Genomic DNA, 22,796 nt, shown 5'->3' with positions numbered 1-22,796 from the left:
GGCAACAAAATAGTACCCTACAGGCTACATGTGTCAGTCAATTAGAATGGTGTACGGCGCTAGAATAAAGTATCACGGGTCAAAGGGAAACCACACTGGCAAATCAACACTTACAAGTGACAAAATGCTATTCTCAGTTTATGCCCACTCTAACCTTATGGCCAAGTACGTTCCCTACCAGAATGGCTTATTTGTGACTTCTCCAATGATGATGACAGGTAAGGGGCCCAAGGGGAGGTCATGTACTAGATGCTGGTCAGGCCCGAATTACCGAACGGGCACGTTCCCCGAGGCCCCTAACCTCCAGTGGGTCCCCAACTGACTGGAGGGAAATTTGCATTAAAACGGCACAATTTTCTCTCAGCCTCATGGCAAAATGTGAAGAATAGCATGAGATGAGCTATAAAACAGCACATTTTTCTCTTTGTCCCATGGCACAATATGTAGAATTGCAGGAAATTTGCTTTAAAACTGCAAAATGATCTCAGCCTCAAGATAAAAAGTGTACAATAGCATAAAATTGCACATTTTTTCTCTCTGCCCCATGGCAAAATGTGTTGAAATGCAGAAAGTTAGCTGTTTTCCTAAAATAAAATCTGTTTTGGGGGCCCCGGGGTTTCAAATGCAACAGTCCAGGGCTGTCTGTGGTGCTGAATTGGTTAACGGGAACTTGCTGAGTCAGAGGCTCTGTTTTCACCAGATAATGTGGCATTGATCGTGTTATTGTGAAAATATGTGAGTGGTCTTAGATTACCTTTTGGCACGCTATCAAATAAAGTCAACAGGGTGTTTGCCTAATCCGCACTGTGCACATTGCCCTGCTATAGTTCAGTGTATGATTGGCAAGAAGAAAAACATATCCTGGTGATGCTGTTTTCTTCAGCTGCAGCATGTGATCCGATGGCTCCCCTTAATCACATGTATTAGTTTTACATAAAAGCTCAAGAAGCAATCTCTGTCTGCAATAACTATATGAAGCCCTTATGGACATATGAAACTAGAAGGGTGGAATGCTCTAGTTCCTTTTTGGTCCTTTGGCCTCACTTTAGTGTTCACAAATCTGAGACTGACTGGATAATTTAGTCTATAGCTTCTCCTAGGGATTGTTGGAGCCTTTTCCCTATATTTTCCCTATCCGGGTTTGAAAACCCAAAAGAGAACCCTCTGGGGAAAAGGGTAGCCCTCCCCACTGTTTCTGGATCAGGTCTTGGTCTATTTTCTGGGGCTTATTTGGAGGATTGAAACGTTGATATCGTTGCAGATAGAAATACAACGTAAAAGACCAAGAACTTGCGGTTATCATTAGGAACAGCAGGGAGCAGTGTATTCTCAAAATGTTTATCTGCAGAGTTCTAGGCGTTTGAACACACCCCTGTCAAACTTGTACCAGTGGGGTGGAGGACAGCCAAAACTTAAAACTTGAGGAGACGACGGGGCCACGGAAGTAGGCTACAAAGTAACAGTTTGGCGGATGACATTGCAAGCGGAAAAAGGGGGAAATGTCTTCGGGGTACAAATCTTGGATACTGCTTACAGGTTTTATACTATTCTATGTTGCTTATCTGTTGATCGGAGCGCTTGTTTTCTCCACCATCGAACGGCCGGTGGAGGACAAACTAAAAATTGACATACAAGTCCTGAAAGAAGAGTTTCTCAACCAAAGTTGCGTCAATGCAACATCACTTGAAAACTTTTTGGAGAAAGTTTTACAAGCCAATAAGTATGGAATATCTATCCTTCCGAATTCTTCTGCGAGTTCAAATTGGGACTTTGCTTCCTCTTTGTTCTTCGCCAACACTTTAGTAACGACAGTCGGTAAGTAAATAGCCTATACTTGTCGTTGTTAGGCCGACATCGTTTCCGTTTTGTTTCGGTTGGTCCATATAAGACAAATCCATATAGACAATTCTAAACAATTTAAGTGCTAATATAGCAAGATACTCAAGGAAACACTGATCGTTTACAGATTACAATTGCAGTTCCTACTGGGCATTATTTTGTATTCCGTGACTAAAAACATGCCACGCATCAATGGGCCCTTGTGATTTTCAGGTAACCTTGCCCCGGTATCAGTGTGTTAATAAGGATCGGACCCTTTTTTTCAATTTTCGCCTAAATTGACATACCCAAATCTAACTGCCTGTAGCTCAGGACCTGAAGCAAGGATATTCATATTCTTGATACCATTTTAAAGGCAACACGTTGAAGTTTGTGGAAATGTGAAGTTAATCTAGGAGAATAACACATTAGATATGGTAAAAGATAATACAAAGAAAAAACCATGCGTTTTACTCTTTACCATCATTGAAATGCAAGAGGCCATAATGTATTATTCCAGCCCAGGCGCAATTCAGGGTTTGGCCACTAGATGGCAGCAGTGTATGTGCACAGTTTTAGACTGATCCAATGAACCATTGCATATCTGTTCAAAATGTTGTCTCAAGACTGCCCAAATGTGCCTAACTCGTTTATTATTACATTTTCAATTTCATAATTGTGCGCACTCCTCAAAAAATAGCATGGTATTCTTTCACTGTAATAGCTACTGTAAATTGGACCGTGCAGTTAGATCAACAAGAATTTAAGCTTTCTGCCCATATCAGTCTCTGTCCTGTGAATTTTTTTTGTTACTTACAACCTCATGCTAATCACATCAGCCTATGTTAGCTCAACTGTCCCGCGGGGCGGGGGGGACACCGATCCCGTAGAGAAGGGGTGGGCAATTCTAGTCCCTGAGGGCCTGATTGGTGTCAGTTTTGCCCCAGCTAACACACCTGACTCAAATAATCACCTAATCATGATCTTCAGTTCAGAATGCAATTTGATTAATCAGCCGTGTTTGCTAGGGATGGATTAAAAGTGTGACACCAAGCAGGCCAGATTTGGCTGGCTGCGTTTGATACAGATTGATCGGCGTCTGGATGACGCTAACCTGGACGACGCTGGGCCAATTCACTGCAACACTCTCCTCATTGCAACACTTCGGCCGAAGTCGTGACAATAAGTATTTAACTCCTTTGTTGTGGCAACATGATGCTGCTGTTCATTTTGCTGGTGTCTACCCTTGGCTTTTACAATGTTGGCGATACTTTGGAGCCCGTTGCACTGTGAATGAGGAAATATATGATTGTTTCTCCCTCGAGTATTGTGAGAAACCCCACGCTTGCTCCGGAAATGCACATGAGATCTACGCACATTTCTCCCGAACAATATGGGAGAAATCGGACTCTTGCGCTTACATGTCAGGACTGTTCTCTTGGTACTTAACCATGTCTCTGGACTTCACACATCTCCTGAAATATGTGGCGTTAAAGACTCTGGTGACTATGGAGTCTCGTTCAAGTGCTGTCTGTAACTCCAAATGTTGTAACCCTCGATCTAGACTTGCCATTTATCTTGCTGCTTCTTTTGTCTGGAAATGTCCAGTCTAATCCAGGTCCTGACATTCTTACCCCTGCCGAATTAAGTAGTCAGAGTGGCCTGAAGGTTTTGCATATGAATGTAAGAAGCCTTCTGCCGACGCTTGATTTTGTGAATATATGGATAAAAACTGCCGACCCGGATGTATTTATGCTTTCTGAAACCTGGCTTAAAAAATCTATTACAGACAAAAATGTTGGTATAAATGGTTATGTTTTTCGTACAGATCGTAAATCTAAGGGTGGTGGTGTTGCTGTATATGTAAAAGACAAGTTCTCTGTGGTCATTCTGACTTCTGTTACTAAACCTAAGCAATTTGAATATCTATCTTTGAACCTAAACCTTGGCTCATCTTTAAATATTGTTGTATCTTGCTGTTATAGACCATCTGCTACTGCTGGCTCTCTGGATTGTATTTTCAAATTGTTATCACAGAATGTCAATTCTGAGTTTGTCCTGATGGGTGAATCAGGACTGGCTAACATCTAGCTCTGATCAACTTAAAATTCTGTGCAATACCTACAATCTTACTCAGATTGTCAATAGGGTAACTAGGTTGAATATAAAATATCCTCTTTGATTGATTTGATCTTAACCAATACTCCTCATCGTTTTAATGCTTCTGCTATTTTCACTGTGCTATTGTCTGTGTGAGAGATGGTAAAATTCCTAAGCATTCTCCACGTGTCATTATGAAAAGAAACTGGAAGCGGTTTGATATTCAAGGTTTTATACATGATGTATCTAGCATTGAATGGAATTAATCCCTGATGTTGAACTAGCCTTTTCTTACTTCCACAACGCATTCCAGGATGTATGCAATAGGCATGCCCCTTTTAAAAAAAATCAGGATTAAGGGCAGAGAGAACCCTTGGTTTACTGAGGAACTTACAAAAATCATAAGGGAACAAAATGCTATGTGGGCTAAAGCAAGAGGGACTGGTTTGGCAGATGATTGGATGGCTTTTAAATGTCTTTGAAATATGGGTGTGGCTATGATCTGTAAATTGAAAGCAGACCACTACCTGAAATCTACTTCACAAAATTTTAATAATCCATCCACATTTTGGCAAGTAGTGAAAGGTTTGGAGTGCAGAAAAGATACACAGCTTCCTAAACAATTGTTGGTCGACACTCAGATTGTAACTGAGAGAACCTCCATTCTGAAAGCCTTGAACCAGCATTTTTTTAGATGCAGGCAGCTTATTTGAAAAGGTCAAAGGTATAATTGAGCCCCCTATAAATGTACCTGACACCCCTGTGCACTCCTTCACCAGGTTTTCCTTTTCATCCTTCTCTGTTTCAGAAGTGTGTAAAGCCCTGAAAGAAATTGATAAAAAAAATCCCCTGGTTCTGATGAACTAGACCCCCGCCTCCTACTCCTAGCTGCTGACATCATTGCTCCCCCCTTAACATGAGTTTTTACCCTTACACTTGATGTTAAGGAAATCCCCAAGTTATGGAAATCTGCTTTTGTACTGCCTCTCCTGAAAGGTGGAGATCCCTCGCTACTTGACAACTATCGACACATTTCAAAATGGTCTGTACTATCAAAGGTACTGGAGTCCTTAGTTAGTAGGCAGCTAAAGACCTACTTCCAAGAAAACATCTTAAATGGAATGCAATCAGGTTTTAGGTCTGGCCACAGCACTGTTTCAGCAACATTGAAGGTTTTAAATAACATCCGCTGTGCTCTTGATAAGAAGTTACATTGTGTGTCTGTTTTTATTGATTTGTCGAAGGCTTTTGACACCGTGGACCATGCTGTGTTAGTGCAAAGGTTAAAATGTTGTGGAATTACTGGTCATGCTCTAGATTGGTTTATAAATTACCTATCAAATCGTACACAATGTGTAATGGCGGATGGTTGCAAATCTGAGTCCATAGAGGTGTGCTCAGGTGTTCTGCAAGGTTCTATTTTGGGCCCACTGTTGTTCATTTTGTATATCAACAACATTGGGGATCTTATTGAAACAGCGGATGTTCATTTTTATGCAGATGATACTGTTATTTATTCAAGTGGTAGTAGTTTCTTTAGCTTTTGAAAATGCCCAAAGAGCATTTAACATCAAACAGAATCTGTATAATTTAAAGCTGATTTCTAAATTCGGGTAAAAGAAAATGCATGGTATTTTCAAATACCAGGCATGTTACAAATCATGTCATTGCTACATTGGCTGGACATAATATAGAGCAAGTTAAAGTGTACTAATATTTGGGTGTGTGGGTTGATGCTGAGCTTCACTATGCATGTAGAGAACTTGATAAGGAAGCTCAAGCTGAAAATAGGTTTTTATTACCGGCATAAGGTTGTTTTTCTTTTGAGGCCAGGAAGGAGCTGGTACTATGTACATTACTGTCGGTTATAGATTTTAGTGATGTTATATATATATGCAGGCCTCAGCCACTACCATGAGAGCACTTGATTCAGTGTATCATGCAGCCCTCAGGTTCATTACAAATCAGAAACGTCTAACACATTGTGATCTCTACACCGCTGTTGGCTGGTCGTCATTGACCTTGCGTAGGCTTAAACACTGGTATACACTGATTTATAAGGCCATATTGAGTAAAATGCCATTTTATCTCTGTTCTTTTTTTAGTTAGGTCAGTAAATAAGTATCAATTACGGTCCCATTCTGATTTGCTTCTAACAGTACCAAAAATTAGAACCGGTCATGGTAGAAATAGTTTGTTACTTAGCACCGTGGTCCTGGAATTCTCTTTTGAACATTTTAAAATGTGATGATCTAGTTTCGTTGGAGTTCAAACACTTGATCGATGTATATATCATAGAAGAGTGTAATTGTTTTTAGGCCAGCTGTTTTTAGTCAAGATGTTTGTTTTTAAATGTAATATGTTTTTGTTGTACTGTATGTGTGTTTATAGTATTGTTTAATGTTGTGTATGTAATTTGGTTTGTCTGAAACGTTGTTCCCCTTGCTGCTATTGGACCAGGTCTCTCTTGGAAAAGAGATATTTATCTCAATGAGAATAAACCTGTATAAATAAAGGTAAAATAAAAAAAAAAGGCTCTCTGACTGTAGTTGCCCACCCCTGCCGTAGAGGTTAGTTATTGGAGTAGGGATGGGCAACTGGCGGCCCTCCTTTTGAAGACCCTCAGATCAATTTCCACTGACTCATTCAGGGTCAGTTAGAATAGTAGACTGACTACACTAAACAAGGTACAATTTCAAAATGTGGTTGTGCATCAGCAGTTTTACTCAGTCACTGATAGTGAGTCAATTAGCCCATGTCAGCTAACATCTTTTAGATAGCTAGCAGCTAAACTAATTTAGCTATCTAAAAGATGTTATCATGGTTGAATTACTGGCTTTGGGGCCCCCATTGATTTTGTAAATTAGTCTCACTCAGACATAATTTCTCTCCACACTATGACTAGTGTAGAATTGCAGGAAATTAACTGTAAAACAGCTAATTTGACTCTCCACCCCATGGCGAAATGAGTAGAATTGCATGAAATTTGTTTTAACATTGCTTAATCTATTCTACGCCCCATTGCAAAATGTGTAGAATTGCATGAAATTAACTCTAAAGTGTAAAAGAAATCTCTACTGTCAAGGGGGGAGTCACTAAGAGGTTTTGCGAGCAATGTGTGGTGGATGTGGGTGAGCATCTGCGGCCTCATGAGTTCAGATTTAAGTGCCTTTGAACGGGGTATGGTAGTAGGTGCCAGGCGCACATGTTTGTGTCAAGAACTGCAATGCTGCTGGGTTTTTCCACACAAGTTTCCAGTGTGTATCAAGAATGGTCCACCACCCAAAGGACATCCAGCCAACTTCACACAACTGGGAAGCATTGGAGTCAACATGGGCCAACATCCCTGTGGAATGGTGTTCTTAATAAAGTTTTTGAGAGGAATGGGAGATTTAACTTCCGTGTCAAGGTTTGGCTTTTTCGGGAGAGGCTTTATTACTGCCATTTTTAGTGAGCTTGGAATACAGCAGGATGATAGGGAGACGTTTATTATGTTCAACATAGGAGTGCCAAGCACAGGAAGTAGCTCTTTCAGTAGTTTAGTTGGAATAGGGTCCAGTAGACAGCTGGAAGGTTTCTAGGCCATGACTGTATTTGGTTACTGTGTCGAGATACAGGATAACATTTAAAAAATAAAAAAACTAGTGTCTCCATTGATCCGAGGTCCTGGCAGTTCTGTGCAGACTCGGTACGACTAAGTTTTGGAGAAATATGCATACACTAAGAGGAGTCCGTCATTTTGTTTTCTAATGATCATGATGTTTTCCTCGAAGTTCATGAATTCATCACTGCTGAAGTGAAGGCCATCCTCACTTGGGGGAAGGTACAGATATTTATAGGCTATACATTGCCTTGCATTCCTATTATTTGACAGTTTATCTGTAGTGTTAGGGTAGATGTCCGTGCAGTGGAGCTCATATGATATTGAGTTGCAATGATATTTGTTTACATAGCCAGCTAACACATTTCCTTTTGTTGTCCTATTTCTACCAAAGCAATTCATTTTTTCAAAACTGTCCTAGCTTTGTAACGAAGCAGCTAACATCTGTAGTTTGCCTGTCGGGCAAGAAAAGGAGAGTTGGAGGCAACATTGTGCTTCGCTCCCAACGCTGTCACATGATCACCTCACTCCCTCCCTACAAAGACAACCACTTAACTTTGTTTGCCCATCAAAATAGATTAGGAATTATTCTAAACCTGTTTAGCTAAATTGCACACAGTGTCATCTTTTAATATTTTATTTTCTACATCCTAAATAAATAAGCAGTGGTTGACGTGTTGAATCTATAAACTTGTGCGACATACTTTGACTTCTTACCATCTATGGAAAGTAATCTGACCACGGGTCTTGGAGTGTGTGTACCCTATATAGCCTTTATGGTTATAACCTGACCATGGGTCTTGGAGTGTGTGTACCCTATATAGCCTTTATGGTTATAATATGACCCATCTATGAACATATTCATTAATGTATTTTTGTGTACTCTCTCCTGTCTGATTATCCATCAGTCTGACACACTGTACATACGCACACCATTAACTCAAACAATCTGGCCACTAAGGGTTTCATAAAATCATTTTGGTTGATTTGATTTCAAAGTGCTGTATAGCATCATAATGTGTGCGGGTGGGTGGAATGGGAGGCGAGTAACTGTATCACACAATTTATTATGGAAAGATGAGCGTGTGTAAGGTTGAGAGACGGTGTGTGAGAGAGCGATGACGTTTCTGACCACAATTGTATCCCATTTGTTGCTCTGCTCCTCTCTCTCCCTCAGTCTGTTTCTCTTAGGTCAGTGAAGGTGAGTGAAGTGATGTGTAGAGTCAGGGCTCAGCAGCAGAAGGCAGGGAGGAAGAGGAGTTGGAGATGATAGGAGGCCTAAAGTGGCAGGGGTTTTAGAGTTGTTTTTAAAAGTGGTATGAGTGTTTATTTTTTTCAGATCTGGTGTTTAACGCCAACCTGTCTGCCACCAAATCCAATTCACTGAATTGTTGTCAAAGTAGGCTACTATTTCTACATTTTGTGTCAGGCCTGGTTTGTACTAAATCTTTTTGAGAGAGGTTATCTACATTTTGAAATGGTCTCTGAATAGTTGTTTGCATTTTTACATTGACAACAATTCATACTTCTGTAACAATCAAATAGATTACTTTGTGGATTATGAAATACTTTCTGAATATTGTCCTCTGGCATAAAAATAAATATTTAAAAATATTTATGTAAATAATATTTCAGTATAATATATTATACTTGGTACATTACATTCTGAGTGAGTAATTTAGTCAGATTTACTACAGTTTAAATACTCAAGTTTTTTGTTGTGTTAATCTTTACACAATGGAAGACAAATGTTGTCATTCCTATTGACATAAATGTGGTGTCATTTAAAGAAGAGGTTGTGCTGTTTTAAAACTAAGTTAACTCGAAATTGTCACTTGAGACAATTAGTTTTATCAAAACAATTCTCAGTAATCTACGGCAGCATTCTAGATTTCTATTGGTTTAAAGGGTTAACAGATGTTTCTACTCTGACGTCCTTGGCTAGGTGAAGGGAGTCTGGAAGGGCGTCTAGAACCCAGAGTTGATGAGTGCTCCGAAAGCATTTTGGAGTGGGTCTTTGGACTTCTCCATGTGAATATTGACGTCACCAGAAATGTGAATATTGTCTGCCATGACTACCTGTTCTGATAGGAATTCATGGAACTCCGTGAGGGATGCTGTATACGGCCCAGGAGGCCTGTAAACAGTAGCTATAAAATTGATTGAGTAGGCTGCATAGATTTCATGACTAGAACCTCAAAAGAAGAAAACGCCATATTTTTCTTTTGGAAATGTAAATTTGCTGTCATAAATGTTAGCAACACCGCCTTTGCGGTATGTGTGGGGGATATGATCACTAGTGTAACCAGGAGGAGAGGCCTCATTTAACGCAGTTACTTCATCAGGCTTAAGCCATGTTTGTCAGGCCAATCGCATCAAATTTTTGATTAGTTAATTGCCTTGGAAATGAGGTATCTAACATTTAAGTAGTCCTACTTTGAGATGTGAGGTTTCACAATCTGTTTCAATAATGACAGGAATGGAGGAGGTCTTTTATTCCAGTGAGATTGCTAAAGCGAATACCGCCATGTTTAGTTTTGCCCGACCTAGATTGAGGCACAGACACTGTCTCGACGGGGAAAACTGAGCTGTGCTAATGGTAGCCTCTACTAAGCTGGAAGGCTTGCTGTCTCATTGTCGAGCTAGAGGAGTTAGACAGGGCTCTATGTTGATAGATAAGATGAGATCACCCCTCCAGTGTTGGAGTGTTCCCCTGGCTATCTGTAAATAAAAACAAGAAAATGGTGCCATCTGGTTTGCTTAATGTAAGGAATTTGAAATGATTTATAATATTACTAGTGATGCTTAAGGATATTTTAGCAATTACATTTACTTTTGATACTTAAGTATATTTAAAAACAAATACTTTTATACCTTTTACTCAAGTAGTATTTTACTGGGTGACTTGAGTCATGTTCTATTAAGGTATTTTTTAAAACTTTTACTCAAGTATGACAATTTGGTACTTTTTCCACCACTGCATGAATCTCAAGAAAGAGGGCCCAATTATCGACAAATTCAATCTTTTGGGAGAGTTCTCAACCAGCGATTGAGTTGTGCGAGTCTTCTGTAGAGCTAATCGCTCTCCGTAACTGGGAGGGAGCAAGAGACAATTACTCGATGCCAACACATCTTTCTAGCTAAGCTACACGCTGAAGCTATTTTGCGCTTAGGGCCTTTGACTGTTTCATCCTAACATCTTTGGTGCCGACCTCAGCCAGCACCATCTTCAGACTTGCCTTTGCGTCATTAGCCCTGCCCCCTGGTAAACAGTGTATGATCGCTGGATGATTATTTTTAAGTCTAATACTGCGGGTAATGGAGTCGCCAATGACTAGGGTTTTCAATTTGTCAGAGCTAATGGTGGGAGGCTTCGGCGGCTCAAACCCTGTAATGGGTGGAGGAGAGACCTGAGAAGGCTGTGACTCAGACTCGTTGCTTAGTGGTGAATACCGGTTGACAGTTTCCATCGGCTGAATGAGCGACACCGGTTGATCATGCCGACAGCATTTCTTTCAAGAAGCCGTGAAAAAATTGTCCGGCTGCTGGGACTGTGCAGGGGGATTAACACTACTACCTGTATTTACTGGTGGCACAGATGCTGTATCATCCTTTCCTACACTTAAATTGCCCTTACCTAATGATTGCGTTTGAAGCCGGGCTTGCAACTTGGCTATCCTCACATAAGGCGATAGTACTCCTGCATATTATGAGTACAGCGACCTGCAATGAGAATAGAGGTCGACCGATTTAATCGGAATGGCCGATTTTAATTAGGGCCGATTTCAAGTTTTCATAACAATCGGTATTTTTGGCCACCGAATTGCCGAAATAGTTTTTATATTTTTTTTATTTATTTTATTTTTATATATTTTTTATATTAGAATTTATTATTTTTTAATGTTTTTATATTTTAGTTTTTTATTTTATTTTTATGATGAATGTATTTTTATTTTATTTTAAATTATTAAATATTTTTTCGAATTTTTTTGGGGGGTTATTTTAAAAAAACAATTTTTTTTTTAAATGTATTTTTATTTTTTGTAAAAAAATATATTTTTTTAAACAATTATATATTTTTTTACTACACCTTTATTTAACTAGGCAAGTCAGATTAAGAACACATTCTTATTTTCAATGACGGCCTAGAACGGGGGTTAACTGCCTTGTTCAGGGGTGATTCGTTTTTGCAACCTTCTTGTTACTAGTCCAACGCTCTAACCACCTGCCTTACATTGCACTCCACGAGGAGCCTGCATGGCAGGCTGACTACCTGATACGCGAGGGCAGCAAGAAGCAAAGGTAAATTGCTAGCTACTATTAAACTTATCTTATAAAAAACTATCAATCTTAACATAATCACTAGTTAACTACACATGGTTGATGATATTACTAGTTTATCTAACGTGTCCTGCGTTGCATATAATCGATGCGGTGCCTGTTAATTTCTCATCGAATCACAGCCTACTTCGACAAACGGGTGATGATTTAACATTTGCGAAAAAAGCACTGTCGTTGCACCAATGTACCTAACCATAAACATCAATGCCTTTCTTTAAAATCAATACACAAGTATATATTTTTAAACCTGCATATTTAGTTAATATTGCCTGCTAACATGAAATTGTGTCACTGCTCTTGCGTTCATTGCCTGGCTCGTTGCGAACTAATTTGCCAGAATTTTACGTAATTATGACATACCATTGAAGGTTGTGCAATGTAACAGGAATATTTAGACTTAGGGATGGCACCCGTTAGATAAAATACGGACCGGTTCCGTATTTCACTGAAAGAGCAAGGCACTTAAACATTAACATTTACGTCATTTAGCAGATGCTCTTATCCAGAGCGACTTACAAATTGGTGCATTCACCTTATGATATCCAGTAGAACAACCACTTTACAATAGTACATCTATATCTTTTGGGGGGGGGGGGGGGAGGGTAGGGGGGGGTTAGAAGGATTACTTAATCCTATCCCAGGTATTCCTTAAAGAGGTGGGGTTTCAGGTGTCTCCGGAAGGTGGTGATTGACTCCGCTGTCCTGGCGTCGTGAAGGAGCTTGTTCCACCATTGGGGTGCCAGAGCAGCGAACAGTTTTGACTGGGCTGAGCGGGAACTGTGCTTCCGCAGAGGTAGGGAGGCGAGTAGGCCAGAGGTGGATGAACGCAGTGCCCTAAACGTTAGCTTTCTTACATGGCACATATTGCACTTTTACTTTCTTCTCCAACACTTTGTTTTTGCATTATTTAAACCAAATTGAAGATGTTTCATTATTTATTTGAGGCTAAATCGATTTTATTGATGTATTATATTAAGTTAAAGTAAGTGTTCATTCAGTATTGTTGTAATTGTCATTGTAACAAATAAATATTTAAAAAATCGGCCAATTTAATCGGCATCGGCTTTTTTTTGGCCCTCCAATAATCAGTACCGGCGTTGAAAAATCATAATCGGTCGACCTCTAAATGAGAAGGCATAATGTTAATTTTTTTGTCCTGCAGATCCATGTCCAGATAAAGCATCTGGTGTGAAAAAGTTAAATAAATTTTTTTTTAAAAAGGTTGAGTGAGGACAAAACTAAGACGTTGGTAAACTTGTTAAATACAGATTTGGATTAAATGGTTATTAAAGGCGAAAAGTTTGGTAGGTAGTCAAGTAGAAACAAACGGCACAGCAGCACGGAGACAACTAGAAAGTGTGATGGAAGTGATGTCAAACTATCGCCCCGTAGCACTCACTTATGTAATCATGAAGTGCTTTGAGAGGCTAGTTAAGGACCATATCACTTCCATCTTACCTGACACCCTAGAGCTACTACAATTTGCATACCGTCCCAACAGATCTACGGACGACACAATCTCCATTGCATTGCACACTGCCTTATCCCACCTGGACAAGAGGAATACCTATGTAAGAATGCTGTTGATCGACTACAGCTCAGCCTTCAACACCATAGTGCACTCCAAGCTCATCACTGAGCTCAGATCCCTGGGTCTGAACCCCTCCCTGTGCATCTGCGTCCTGGACTTCCTGACGGGCCAACCCCAAGTGGGGAAGGTAGGTAACACCTCTGCCACGCAGATCCTCAATACCGCAGATCCCCAACATGGGGTGGGGTGGGGTGGGGTGGGCAAACGGTGTGCGTGCTCAGCCCCCTCCTTTAATTCCTGTTGACCCATGAATGCGTGGCCACTCACTACTACAACTCAATCATCAAGTTTGCTGACGACACAACAGTGGTAGGCCTGATTGCCAACAACGACGGCCTACAGGGAGGAGATGAGTGCCTTGGCAGAATGGTGCAAGGGAAATAACCTCTCCCTCAACATATACAAATTGAAGGAGCTGATCATGGACAACAGGAGACCGCAGAGAGGGCACACCCCCATCCACATCGACGGGGCCACAGTGGAGAGGCGCAAAAGCTTCATCGACGTGCACATCACTGACTACCTGAAATAGTCCCTTCACACAGACGGCGCAACAGTGCCTCTTCAATCTCTGGAGGATGAATAAATGTGTCTTGGCCCCTAAGACCCTCAAACTTCTACAGATGAACCATTGAGAGCATCCTGTCAGGCTGTATCACCACCTGGTAGTGGTGACAATCTTCCCTGTGGCTCAGTTGGTAGAGCATGGTGTTTGCAACACCAGCATGGTGTGTGCAACGCCAGGGTTGTGGGTTCGATTCCCACGGGGGGCCAGTACAAAAAAAAAAATGTATGAAATGTATGCATTCACTACTGTAAGTCGCTCTGGATAAGAGTGTCTGCTAAATGACTAAAATGGAAATGTAATGGTACTGCAATTGCACCGTCCGCAACCGGGTGCGGTCAGCCCAATGCATCATCGGGGGCACACCGCCTGCCCTCTAAGACATCTACAGCACCTGGTGTATCAGGAAGGCCGAGACTATCATCAAGGACCCGAGCCACGGCCCGCTACCATCTATAAGGCAGCGACAGTACAGGCGCATCAACGCTGGGACTGAGAGAAGCTGGTTATCAGTCTATCTCCAGGCCATCAGACTGTTACAGTCACCACAAGCCGGCCTCCGCCCAGTACCACGCCCTGAATCTCAGACACTGTCACTAGCCGGCTACCACCCGGTACTCTACCAAGTTCCTTTGAGACTACTGCCCTATGTACAGAATCATTGAACACTGGTCACTTTAGTAATGTTTACATACTGTTTTACCAACTTCATATGTGTATATACTCTATTCTAGTCATGGCTCATCCTATATAACTACTGCTATACACACTTTGAATGAATCTGGTCTAGATCCGTATAGATTGTATTAGGATTAGTGTTATTTGGTTTGTTAATTGGGTTTGTTCCGCCATTTCTTGATTGTGAGGAGCTAGTCATTTCCCTGCCACCACTATAACATCTGCTAAACTGTGTACGTGACCAACCAACTTTGATTTGTATTGTGACCGTGTTTGCTTTGTCTCTGGACATTTATTTAGCTATGATATTGTATTACCTAGGCATTCCTTTTATCCCAGGGCTGTTTTTACTTTCCGTCAATTGAGCTGTTTTTGCTCTCGTTTGTAGTTAGGTCAAATCTGATTCAAATGCTATTTTAAAATGCACGTTTCCCTGTTCATACAGGGCCATCTGCGGAAGGAACGGTTGTTGTGTAAAGTTTTGTTCAGCAATATGTAGTATTGAAAAGGCAAGCGACGCTCCCTTTCATCAACCTTATTTTGATTTATTGTCACATGGGAGTTCCTTTGTGTAGTGGTCTGCAGGCTATATTAGGCTAAATATGAGTTCCCCTCTCACTCTCCAGGAGACTAACATAACTTGAGTATCTCGTGAAATGAACACAGTTTGACCTGAAAGTAGTTTTGGGGGTTTTATTACAAATCAAATAAGTTTTATTTGTCGCGTACACAGATTTGCTCCAACAGTGCAATAATAAAATAGAAAACAATGCACACTATAGAGTTTAAGAAATATCACAGACCGAAATATATCAGATACCTTAAAAAAAAGGTACGAGCGTGGATCAGAAAACCACTCAGTATCTGGTGTGAGTGCCATTTGCTTATTGCAGCGCGACTCATCTCCTTCGCATAGAGTTGATTGTGGAATGTTGTTCCACTCTTGAATGGCTGTGCGAAGTTGCTAGATATTGGTGGGAACTGGAACACGCTGTCGTACACGTCGATCCAGAGCATCCCAAACATGCATAATTTGTGACATGTCTGGTGAGTAGGCAGGCCATGGAAGAACTGAGACATGTTCAGCTTCCAGGAATTGTGTACAGATCCTTGCGACATGTGACCGTGCATTATCATGCTGAAACATGAGGTGATGGCAGTGGATGAATGGCACGACAATGGGCCTCAGGATCTCATCACGGTATCTCTGTACATTCAAATGGCCATTGATAAAATGCAATTGTGTTTGTTGTCCGTAGCCTATGGCTGCCCATACCATATCCCCACCGCCACCATGGGGCACTCTGTTCACAACGTTGACATCAGCAAACCGCCCACCCACAACGCCATACATGTGGTCTGCGGTTGCGAGGCCAGTTGGACGTACTGCCAAATTTGCTAAAACAACATTGGAGGTGGCTTATGGTAGAGAAATGAACATTCAATTCTCTGGCAACAGCTCTGGTGGAAATTCCTGAAGTCAGCATGCCAATTGCACACTCCCACAACTTGAGACAACTTTGGCATCGTGTTGTGACAAAACTGCACATTTTAGAATGGCCTTTGGCACAATGTGCACCTGTGTAATGATCATGCTGTTTATTCATCTTCTTGATATGCCATACCTGTCAGGTGGATAGATTGTTTTGGCAAAGGAGAAATGCTCACTAACAGGGATGTAAACAAATTTGTGCACAATATTTTAGAGAAATAAGCTTTTTGTTTGTGTGAAATTTCTGGCATCTTTTATTTCAGGTCATGAAACATGGGACCAACACTTTACATGTTGCGTTTTATTTTTTGATGTATGTGGACACCCCTTCAAATGAGTGGATTCAGATATTTCAGCCACAGCCTTTGCTGACTGGTGTATAAAACCAAGTACACAGCCATGCAATCTCCATAGACAAACATTGGCAGTAGAATGACCTTACTGAAGAGCTCAGTGACTTTTAAAGTGGCACCGTCATAGGATGCCACCTTTCCAACAAGCCAATTCGTCGAACTTCTTCAGGTTGTTAGTGATGTGCACGCTGAGGACCCTCCCCACTGTGGCCCGGTCTGGATGGGGGGCGTGCTCACTCTCCTGCTGTCTCCTGTAGTCCACGATCAGCTCGTTTTTGTTGAGTGAAAGGACTTTCTAGAATGTCTCTTTTTGGGGGGGGGGGTTGGAAAAGGGAGGTAGCTTAGCTTATTAGTCAAATTAACATTTGAGAGGGGTGAGTGAGTTACGCTTTTCAGATTATTCAAAACGGCTACTCTTGAAATGAAAGAAATCAGCCCTTAGGTAGCCTACTTTAAAAAGGTTTCAGCTTATTACTGGTTCACCTTTTGATTGTTTGCGGTTTCTATCATGGATTGTGTTAACTTTCATTTTGTTCAATGATAACCGACTTGTTTCCATCATAGCTTTAATTTGTTGGATGGCGAGATCAGTAACCTCTGGCAACGGCATGTTATCTGCCATTGTACTGTTTGCTTGTATGGGATCCTAATAACTTCTATGCTCTTGCTCTTTTTTTCTCTCTCTCTTACTTTCTCTCCACCCTCACCAGGATATGGGCACACTACGCCCCTGTCGGACACGGGCAAAGCCTTCTCCATCTTCTACGCCCTGCTGGGAGTGCCCTTCACCATGCTGGTGCTCACCGCCTGCGTCCAGAGACTCATGCACCCGGTGACCTACGGGCCCATCAGCATGTGCCGCCAGAGGATCGGCCTGGACCCTCTCACCGCCACTGCCTTCCACTTTGCCATCCTGCTGCTGCTGGTGGTGCTGGGCTTCTTTGTGGTACCCGCCGTGGTTTTCAGCCACATCGAGGACACCTGGTCCTTCCTGGACGCCATATACTTCTGCTTCATCACGCTGTGTACCATCGGCCTGGGCGACTACGTGCCCGGCGAGAAGCCCGGACAGAAGTTCAGGTCGCTCTATAAGATCTCTGTGATGGGTGAGTCATGAACTAGTCTGTTTGATAACAGGGCGTGGCACACTGACACTGCGCAAACTGATGTCATAGAAATTCTGTGATACTCATTACTCATTCAACTTAAATATTGGTGTTCATGATGTCGTGTTAGAATTGTTTGCCCTGAAGTCTCTTTCCTATGAATAGAAAACAAGGAAACAATAGTGTGAACAGTGACGGAATGATTGGGTGGAGTTTGCATCAATGTTTTAAGTACAGGGGTGTGAATAGGAATAAGTATACTTGACAGTTTGGACCATGTGCAGACACTTGAGTGAAGGTTAACTGGGAAAGTCACGCCAAGTCATCATGGTGCCTCCTGAGTGCTCCTCCTCCCCTCAAGTAGTGCATTCCGGTCAAAAGGGTCCATAACGTCCAAGGAAGCGATTTTTAAGAACTACTAAATTTATTATAATTTGTTTTTATGGGCTTATTGCAAGATATTTGAAATGCTCCTCATTTGAAGATGAGAGAGGACAGGACACCTCTGCTCTACATTTTACATTACATTACATTTTAGTCATGTAACAGACGCTCTTATCCAGAGCGACTTACAGTAGTGAATGCATACATTTCATTTCATGCATTTATTATAATAATTTTTTTGGGGACTGGCCCCCCGTGGGAATCGAACCCACAACCCTGGCGTTGCACACACCATGCTGGCATTGCAAACACCATGCTCTACCAACTGAGCCACATGCTCTACATTGTGTTCAATGTCTAGACTTCTTGTGGGCCAAATGTCAGGAGATATTAGTTCAGAATGATGACTTGGCGTGACTTTCCCGGTTAACCTGGCTCAGCTGATGAAAGAAAATGTATGCATTCCTTATCCCTGTGTTGACCGTAGACATGTAATTCTGATACTGCATATATGGAATACGGTTTATCGTTTTGACTATATTTGTAGAAGTTTGAGGAGGCCCTCTTGTGGTTTTCAGGAGGAAACTAAACGGTGTCGAGCCACTGCCCCCTCCATGTATCTCACAATGTCAGTGATTTGGTTGGTATACTGCATGTGTGAATTTGAATTGGGCTTCTTGTTTTGGGAAGAGTGCAATGTGTGGTGTGATTGCTCTCATCTTAAGGACATGTTGCAGTAGGGAGTTAACGATACCACACCACCATCTACCCCACTTGTACTGGGAGGGATTTCATATTGTCACATGACATTTATCAGAGTCATGCTCTTAGTTTAAGGTCTAATTGAATTACCCTTTTATTCTCTCTCAAAATAACCTCACTGTTTAGAGCCTAGTGGTGTTTGTTGTACTGCTATTGTGGTGGCTGGCTCTGGCGTTGTCTCGGGGTCCTCGCGCGCGTTGTGCTTCAATACGCAACTTGTTGCCTTGTTTTAGGGCACTGTGTTTTGTTTGATCATGTCACATGACCTGGATTTTAACTTTTTATTTAAAGCTTGTTCATCACACTTTCCCCTTTTTAATATATTTTTTATGTCATATGGTCCAGCACCATCCTCAGACAAAATCAAATCAAATCAAATTTATTTATATAGCCCTTCGTACATCAGCTGAAATCTCAAAGTGCTGTACAGAAACCCAGCCTAAAACCCCAAACAGCAAGCAATGCATGTGAAAGAAGCACGGTGGCTGGGAAAAACTCCCTAGGAAAAACTCCTGAGAAAGGCCAAAAACCTAGGAAGAAACCTAGAGAGGAACCAGGCTATGAGGGGTGGCCAGTCCTCTTCTGGCTGTGCCGGGTGGATATTATAACAGAACATGGTCAAGATGTTAAAATGTTCGTAAATGACCAGCATGGTCAAATAATAATAATCATAGTAATTGTCGAGGGTGCAACAAGCACGTCCGGTGAACAGGTCAGGGTTCCGTAGCCGCAGGCAGAACAGTTGAAACTGGAGCAGCAGCATGGCCAGGTGGACTGGGGACAGCAAGGAGTCATCATGCCAGGTAGTCCTGAGGCATGGTCCTAGGGCTCAGGTCCTCCGAGAGAAAGAAAGAAAGAGAGAAAGAGAGAATTAGAGAGAGCATATTTACATTCACACAGGACACCGGATAAGACAAGAGAATACTCCAGATGTAACAGACTGACCCTAGCCCCCCGACACACAAACTACTGCAGCATAAATACTGGAGGCTGAGACAGGAGGGATCAGAAGACACTGTGGCCCCATCCGATGATACCCCCGGACAGGGCCAAACAGACAATTGCTTTAATTTTGGGTGTAATTCTCAAAGGTTAAAATCTGTCATCTGACATGATCAACCAAAACACAGGGCCCTAACTATGTAGGCCAGATCCTCCTGATTGGTTGTTCTCGTTTCCTAGGAGGATTAGCAACTACTAGAAAATAGGTGGTTTTGCTCACATCGGAATACACTTTTCCTGTGAATACCCTACAAAGCCTCCCGAGTGGTGCAATCGGTCTAAGGCACTGCATCCCAGTGCTAGAGGCATCACTACAGACCCGGGCTCGATCCCAGGCTGTGTCGCAGCCGGCCACGACCGGGAGACCCATGAGGTGGCGCACAATTGGCCTAGTGTCGTCCAGGTTAGGGGAGGGTTTGGCTGACCGGGTTGTCCGTGTCCCATCGCTCTCTAATGACTCCTTGTGGCGGGCCGGGTGCATGCACTCTGACTTTGGTCACCAGTTGTACAGTGTTTCCTCCGACACATTAGTGCGGCTGGCTTCCGGGTTAAGCGAGCAGTGTGTCAAGAAGCAGTGCGGCTTGGCAGGGTCGTGTTTTAGAGAACGCATTGCTCTCGACCTTCGCCTCTCCCAAGTCCGTATGGGAGTTGCAGCGATGGGACAAGACAGTAACTACCAATTTGGATATCTCAAAATTGGGGAGAAAAAGGGGTAAAAAGTACAAAAAAAAAATATATATATATATACCCCACAACATGGCATGACAGAATTTAAAGTCACAAGGGAGGTGTAAGTCTACTCTGCTTATTGACCTGCACTGAAACAAACCTTGTCCATCAGGAATGCACCACGAGCACACCAGTGTGGTGAGTTTGTGCTTCGTGAGACAAGTGACTTATGTCCATGTATAACGCTTCTTCCCACAGCTCAAGGAGCTGATGTTGAATTAATTTTGTTCTCTCTGTCCTCTGCAGTGTACCTGTTTCTAGGGCTGATGATAATGTACCTGGTCCTGCGTGCCTTCCACCGGATGGCCGACCTGCATGGCCTGACTTCTTTCTTCCAGCTCCCCCACTGTGACGAGGATACAGAGGAGGATAAGGAGCCCATTATCGAGGCCGGCCCTGAGGACCAGCATGAGGCAGAGGCCTCGGCCAAGCCCCTGGATCCAGCCTCCCAGACCTCCTATAACACCATCAACCGATAAGGACTCACTCCACTCTGGACCGTTCTCCTTTACACAAGTCAGGTCAAACAGCTAAACAGTCACTGTTTTACAGCAACACAGGGGATGAGTTGAAAACCTGACCATGCATAGGCACCAAAGACTGTCGTTACTGCTGTGAGGAAACTCACAGCTCAGGTCAGACCTTCCTGCTACGACAGCTCAACTGAACCAAAAAGAAACAGAACTCTACAGATGCCCCAGTGCACCCAGTTAACACTTGGCAAGGGTTGTTCGTCAAGGTGGGAGAAGGTTGTTGTTCCATAACCTCTAGAGAACACTTCTGGTTGGGACTGATGAGGATTATTTGTCACTTTTTGATGTTGTTTCAGACCAAAATATATATAGATAGGTTTATCATATACCGATATTTTCTTGTGAATGTATTTTCATGTACCCGTTTGTGGTTTTAGGTCAGGGTTGATCAAGGAAGGTCGTACAGAAATATCGGATGTTTCAAAATTAAACAACCTCATTATAGTGGCCATCTTTGAATGAGTTTGTTGCCTCTCCCCAGTAATTAAGTGAAAAAGCCATTGCTTGAGACTTTGTCTTGAGTCATATGATGGAGCACATTCCCAGGACCCCCATGGCTTCGTTTTTCCTGTTGTGTAACATGATTGTGTGTTTCAAATACATTAAGTATTTCATCTGACGGATTACAAATTTAGGGAATAAAAGGTTTGAAAATAAAAACCAAGTATCTGTGTTCTGATGTGTAGTTGTCTAAAGTTAAATATTAGGATTTTCTGTCATTGTGAAAGTATGTACTTTAGCATGTATGACGTTTGTCCACCTTGAACAATGTAGCAACTAACAATGTAATAACAGACAATAATGTAATAGCTTTTAAATGTATAATTGAATAAATGCTGATAATGTAGATGGCCAATGTTTATAATGCTAAAGTTTTTGTGCATAATGTAATTATTACATTATGCATTGATTATCACATTGAAGTGGGTAACTTATGAATGTAATAATTTTAACCAATGTAATAACAAAATTATTAAACTAAATTCACTCTTGTTTTTTCATTAATATCAAGTGTCATGCTTCAGTAATAGTGGACCTCACGCCACACCACATTCCTGAATCCTTATTTGATATTACTGAAGGAATGTAATTGGACAGTTCATTAAACCAGGGGACTAATGTTGGAGGGCCCATACTCCTGTTTCCCAGCAGACATAAATGGGGAGGTAGTGGCATTTGAATTCCAACACACTTAGATATGACAACAGTTTGGGACTGTATTATCTGTAATATCTAGTTGAAGTCGGAAGTTTACATACACCTTAGCCAACTACATTTAAACAGTTTTTCACAATTCATGACATTTAATCCTAGTAAAAATTCCCTGTCTTAGGTCAGTTAGGATCACTTTATTTTAAGAATGTGAAATGTCATAATAGTGATTTATTTCAGCATTTATTTCTTTCATCACATTTCCAGTGGGTCAGTTTACATACTCAATTAGTATTTGGTGGCATTGCCTTTAAATTGTTTAACTTGGGTCAAACGTTTCAGGTAACCTTCCACAAGCTTCCCACAATAAGTTGGGTGAATTTTGGCCCATTCCTCCTGACAGAGCTGGTGTAACGGAGTCAGGTTTGTAGGCTTCCTTGCTCTCACAAGCTTTTTCAGTTCTGCCCACAAACGTTCTATGGGACTGAGGTCAGGAATTTGTGATGGCCACTCCAATACCTTGACTTTGTTGTCCTTAAGCCATTTTGCCACAACTTTGGAAGTATGCTTGGGGTCATTGTCCATTTGG

At 41.8% G+C, this 22,796-nt stretch overlaps 1 protein-coding gene across 1 annotated transcript; it reads left to right on the top strand.

The window, feature by feature from the left end:
- Positions 1–1,036: 1,036 nt before the first annotated feature.
- On the top strand, positions 1,037–22,060 carry LOC115163036 (potassium channel subfamily K member 6). The gene is made up of 3 exons (XM_029714617.1): positions 1,037–1,815; positions 17,250–17,645; positions 20,769–22,060. The coding sequence occupies exons 1-3, from the start codon at positions 1,500–1,502 to the stop codon at positions 20,999–21,001; spliced, it is 945 nt and encodes a 314-aa protein (XP_029570477.1). The 5' UTR covers positions 1,037–1,499; the 3' UTR covers positions 21,002–22,060.
- The last annotated feature ends 736 nt before the right edge of the window (positions 22,061–22,796 follow it).

Source organism: Salmo trutta, chromosome 26 (assembly GCF_901001165.1).
Source record: "Salmo trutta chromosome 26, fSalTru1.1, whole genome shotgun sequence".
Lineage (NCBI taxonomy): Eukaryota > Metazoa > Chordata > Actinopteri > Salmoniformes > Salmonidae > Salmo > Salmo trutta.
The sequence above is the reverse complement of the archived record's forward strand: the minus strand, read 5'-3'. Positions and strand labels throughout refer to the sequence as shown.